General features: G+C 39.9%; 1 protein-coding gene across 2 annotated transcripts in view; it reads left to right on the top strand.

Moving 5' to 3' along the window:
* The first annotated feature begins 5,827 nt into the window (after nt 1–5,827).
* Nucleotides 5,828–6,000, top strand: part of CCT8 (chaperonin containing TCP1 subunit 8) — a 19,378-nt gene continuing 19,205 nt past the window's right edge. The window contains exon 1 of one of the 2 annotated variants that reach the window (XM_027766241.1): nt 5,828–5,993. In XM_027766241.1, the coding sequence (XP_027622042.1) occupies nt 5,934–5,993 (60 nt within the window). In that variant the 5' untranslated portion in view covers nt 5,828–5,933. The remainder of the gene's footprint in view (nt 5,994–6,000) is intronic. The other variant, XM_006163261.3, reaches the window with a different exon arrangement.

Consider the following 6,000-nt stretch of genomic DNA (forward strand, 5'->3'; position numbering starts at 1 on the left):
GGTCACGCTGCAATCCCTTCTCATCCATTCTCCTCTTGGGATCTTGGGCACGCACGTGCATGCGCCCGGCGTGAGTTCTAAGCCACCGGGTCTGGGACGCGAACTGCGGTCGACTACGTGGGAGTCCAGCAACATAGCCATTACGCTAACTGCTGGTTCCCTTTTTTTTTTTTTTTTTGTACCAATATTTTCAGATCAGTCAAACTGCCCAATCAATCTTAGGCCTGTGAGAAATACTGAGTGATTGTTGTTTTAAACCACTGTCTCAAAGTGATTTGTTAGGCAGCAATAGCTAACTGATATAGTGGCTGAGTCTAAGCTATTTCTTTATGTAATGTTTAAAAAAACAGGACTAAGAGCTAGTGAAGTCATTTCTAAAGCTCAATAATATTAGTAGATACTACTTATTACTCTTATTATGGACTATGGAGAGATTCAATTAGGTCATCCAAATGTGGTACTGACTATTACAAAATAAGAAGAAATGAGGGAAAGGATAAAAACATTCTTGTTTTACTTATTTAGAAATAATCATTTAATTGATCAGGAGACTGTTCTTCCAAACACAAATCTTTGCACTGGTATTAAGATGCAAACTCTATACAAGAACCAGGATAGGGTTCAATATTGTACTTACACGATTTAGCCTACAACCGGTTCCTATGCACAGAGTCAAATAATGAGTAAAGATCACTAAAAGCTGCTCACAATCTTACCTTGTCCTTGAAATACTTTTGCATAAAATATTGCATAAAGGAAAAGCAATTTACTGTGGAATAGCCTTGCCAAATACCTGTTCTTTGAATAAAACATTGGCCTGAGAAACCTAAACTTGTCATTTGTTATGGGAAACTGGCTAAAGTGTAGAAAAGGTAACCAGTAAACTGACAAACCAATAATTCAAAAGCATCAGAGAATTTATCTTCCTTTAAAAAGATAAGGAAATGTATTTTAACAAAGTAGGAAAGGCTCAGTTACAAGCAGATCCTTAACAATTTTTTTTATCAGAAAACCTTCACTAGGTACTGTTTTTTAAAAAAGAATTATCTATTTTATTTAGTTTATTATCACTATTTTTTTTTTCAATTTGCTATTTCTCACCAGAGAGAAAGAGAGGGAAAGTGAAAAAGCAAGCCTTGTGATGTTCTCTGGCTATACTGCATGGATTTCTGGACGGCAAGAATAGAGACTACACCTCCCATGTCTTAAGTCTGCTGCTATTAACAATCACCTTAGATTGGTTAACTTACTAACAATAGAAATGTATCTCTCACAACTTCAAATGTAGGGAGTCCAAGGTCAAAGTACCAGTAGAAGGGGACCAGCAGTTAGCGTGATGGCTATGTCGCTGGACTCTCATGTAGTCGACCGCGGTTCACATCCCAAACCTGGTGGCTTAAAACTCACGCCGGGCGCGTGTGTGTGCATGCCCAAGATCCCGAGAGGAGAATGGAGGAGAAAGGATTGCAGCGTGGCCATCCCCCCAGGGGGGGGGCTTTCTCGCTGTCTCTCTGTCTCTCTCTGTCTGTCAGGCGAGCACATGCGCCCTATAGCAAAAGCCTCTAAAAAAATTTTTTTTAAAAGTACCAGTAGAGGCACCTCAACGATGAGGACCTGCTTCATAGTGCACTGATGGTGACGTCTAGTTGTATCATCACATGGTAAAAGGGAGAACAAGCTTCCTCGGGCCTATTTTATAAGGGAACTAATCCCATTCATAACTCTACACCTCCCCAAATGCAACACCTCCTAATACCATTGCCTTGGGGTTAGAATTTCAACATGTGAATTTAACGGAGAAACACGATCAGGCTGTAGTATCCCAATTCTTTGGTCTTCTCTTCTGGACATGCATTTGGTCATCATTTGATTGTTATTTATTGAGACCTTAGTCTATGCAATATACAATTAAAAGTGCTGATGATACAGTATCTACCTCCTATAGGAAAAGATTATAATTTTGTCATTACGACTATGGGTAAGGGCTATATTAAGTGCACAAATGGGGAACGTCTTGGGAGTCACCAAAGACTTTCTAACCTAAATATCTACTTACTAAAGTAGAATTAACTGTCAAAAGGGAGAAGAAGAACATTCTAAGGGGAACCAGCAGTTAGCGTAATGGCTATGTCGCTGGACTCCCACAGAGTCGCCCGTGGTTCGCGTCCTGGACCCAGTGGCTTAAAACTCACGCCGGGCGAGTGTGCGTGCGGGCCCAAGATCCCAAGAGGAGAATGGAGAAGGGATTGCGGAGTGACCATTCCCCCTGGAGGTGATTTCTCGCTTTCTGTCTCTATGTCTCTCTCTGTCTGCCTGGCGAGCGCACGTGCCCTATAGCAAAAAAAAAAACCAAAAACAAAAAAAAAAACCTCTGGGGCAGGGGGAAGAAGAACATTCTAGGTAGACAGAACACTGGGAGTAAAAACCCTGAGGCAGAAGTACAGAAGAGATAAAAACATAAAGGAGACTCTGCATCAGGGTGAACTATGTGGCCAGAAGACAGAGAAAAAGGCCAAGAGGAAGAAGATAAAGGGGAGGTAAAAGAGAGAAAGAACCTAAGCCTTGAAACCACACTGAGAATTTGTGTTTGTTTCTTTTTGAGGTGAAAAATATTTGACTCATTATTTAGATCATTGGAAAGTTTTGACACTATAACTATGAATATGGTTTAACCCAAATCACACAAAATTAATAAATTTTCATCTAAAAAGCATTCTTAGCAAGTGCAAAAATTTATGACAAATTACTATACAGGTTTGTTATATTATAAATTAAGCTTTTAAACATTCATATATAAATAGCAATAAATTCATCTTATTAACACAATTTACTTTAAAAAACTATATTCCAAAAGTGAGAAGTGACATTGTTTTACGCTTTTGCAAATCTTTTACATGTGGCTTAACAGAAGACAAGTGGTTTCTCATGTCTTTTACATTCAAACTAAAATATCATGCATCATGTAAGCCTTTATAAAATTCCCCACTGAACAAATGAGATAGGAAATGCCCAAGAATCAATGGGAAAACATTTTTGTCCTGGTAGACCCTGAAAGGGTCTTGGGAGCCTTAGAACCCTAGATCATACTGAGAACTGCTAATCTCTTGCAATGTTTCCAGAGATCGTTCACTTGCCATTTCATTCGAGGTGGCATAAAAGCATTTATTTTAATAATTATGCATTTTAAATGCTTATTAGAAGGAAAATGTAGTATGATATGCTCGACACAGGTGATGATCTGTTAAGGCACACAAGATCTGCCCAATATCCAGAACTTCCACGTCTAAGTCAAAGGTTCTATCAAAAGATTCTGCTTTGTGTTTTCTGCACTTTCTACAAGGAGAGTGGATTACTTTTGCAAAGTGAATATTCTTCTTTTTGAAATCAGCCATGTGTTCATGTGGAAAGATGAGAGGAATCAGGTTTTAAAAGAATGGGAGAAGGCAGCTATGTGCAGGAGTTCTATACCAGGAAAATTAAATACAGTCACACAGAAGTAAGACTTCAAAAACTAAGGAAATGGCCAACTTATTCATGGAGATAAGTCTGGAGTTGAATATTAAAACTGGAAAACAAAGCCCAGAAGAAAATCAGGAATGTTTTAGTCAAAAGTCATAAATCTATTTCACCAGTTCAGTCTCATGTACTTTATCTTCTGTTTTGGTTCAATTTTCCCAATTAAGTTCTGGGATATAATATTCAATATACTAAGATTGGCAAGAGAGAAATGTCAAGTTACTTACAAAGGATATCCCATCATGCTAACCGTGGACCTCTCATTGGGAACAATGAGAGTGAGGAAAGAATGGAAAGCAATTTCAACCAAGAATACTGTACCCGGCAAGATTATCTTTCATATGGGAAGGAAAAAACCAAGAACATTTTCAGATAAATAAAACCTGAAAGAATTTACCAACACCAGATCAGCTCTCCAAAAAGTTCTCAAGGAGTGTTATACCTGGAAAATTAAATGCAGACACACAGAAATAAGAGTTCAAAAACTTTTAAGAAAATGGCCAACTTAATGGTAGGGACAAGTCTGGAGTTGAATGTTATATCCCAAAAATTTAATTCAAGAATATTGAACCACAACAGAAGATAGATTAAGTACATGAGACTGAACCAGTGAAATGGATTTATGACTTTTGACTGAAACATTGCTGATTTTCTTCTAGGCTTTGTTTTCCAGTTTTAAGGACTTTTGTCCTATCTTGAGCTGCCAAGAGGTTCATGTACCCACTATTTGAACAGAATTTCAACCTGTTTCCTGACTTTAAGTTTTCAGCCTCCTTCCTTAGCATTTCTTTGATTTATTAAAGCTAACACTGGGCCAGCAAGTGGTGTGATGGTTAAGGTACTAGACTCCCACGTGGCCGACCATGGTTCAAGTCCGTTAAGTACATGGGACTGAACTGGTGAAAGAGAATTTTATGACTTTTGACAAAAACATTGCTGATTTTCTTCTAGGCTTCGTATTCCGGTTTTAAGGATTTTTGTCCTGTCTTGAGCTGCCAATAAGTTCATGTACCTGCTTTTTGAACAGAATCCTAACCTGTTTCCTGGCTTTAAGTTATAAGCAAAGCAAATTTCTTGAAATTAAAAACTATAGTAAAAAATACCTATTTAATGACCGTAGTAAGCTATATGGCATCAGCTCAGTGCTACCTTATAGTATATTCATTCTACTCAGTTTCATGCCTAAAGTCAGACATGTATTAATAGATGTGTATATATCAGCTGATTTAAAGTAGTTAGATTACTTAAAAATTTTTGTGAATCGATAAAATGCGGGGGGTGGGGGGAAGGAATGAAAAACTGTGGATACCTGAGATAGTGTGGAGGACTGTGAGAAATGGCATAGGGTGAGAAATAGGGGGAAAATATATATATGTGTGTGTGTGTATATATATATATATATATATATATATGCTGTGACAATGTTCAGTGAATGAATGTAAATCAATTAATTAAAAACAAAAAACTTTAAAAAAACAAAAAAAAAACGACTGGGGGTGTGTGTGGCAGGAGGCGTGGTGGTTAAGGGCACCGGACTCCCACATGGACAACTGCAATTTGAGTCCAGGACCTGGTGGCTTGCTTTCTCACTTTCTCTCTCGTCTAATTTAAATTATTTTTTAAAAAGATTATGAGGTAGTAAAGAAAAAAGTAGGAAAGAGAAATATACATAATGGTTAAGAACACGCATTTTTTTAGTCTGATCTGGATAGAAATCCTAACTTGAACACTTAATAGCTCTCTGATCTTGGGCAAATTATTTACCATTTGTGAATTCCAGTTTCGTTACATCCTACAAAATGGAGATATTAATTCGTAAGACTGGCCATGAACAAAGATACCGTGTAAAAAGCAAATCACACAGAAGCTGACACATAACAGCACTCGATAAGCAGCTGTTCAACGACTTTAAAGATCGCCTACTCGTCCCTCGCATTCCTACGGTACCCAACACAGCTGACGCCCGAACTCGCCTTTGGGGGATGCGGGCAGGCGCTCTGTGCTTCAGGAAGAAAGGGCACACCTGTCCTGATGTTGGTGGCTAGCTTCGGAAGATTACCTAAAACTAGGTTTAGGAAGTTTGGCTTCCAATTCAGAAAACGCACTACGACAGCCGGAAGCGAGCCACGGAAGGCTGACCTCTCGCGCCTGCGTCATTCCAAGGCTGGCCGCGCGCCTAACGCTTAGCCGGATCGATCGATCTGATCGGGAATGGTCAGCTCGGTCCTGGCTGCGGAAGCCCCTGTCGTTCTCGCGATGTCTCAGACAACGCGGCGAGGCTGGGGAAGGGCAGGGCCAGCGCAAGGGAGGAGGAGCGTGAGGCGGAGGCACGCCACGGTCCCAGAAGGCTGTGCGTGTCCTCTCTAACTCCGGGGTCTACTGGGCGAGCGCGTGGACGGGTTCTCTGCAAGCCAGCCATGGCGCTTCATGTCCCCAAGGCTCCGGGCTTTGCCCAGATGCTCAAGGAAGGAGCGAAAGTAAGTG

The sequence above is a fragment of the Tupaia chinensis genome, unplaced genomic scaffold (genome assembly GCF_000334495.1).
Source record: "Tupaia chinensis unplaced genomic scaffold, TupChi_1.0 Scaffold141724_1, whole genome shotgun sequence".
Taxonomy (NCBI): domain Eukaryota; kingdom Metazoa; phylum Chordata; class Mammalia; order Scandentia; family Tupaiidae; genus Tupaia; species Tupaia belangeri.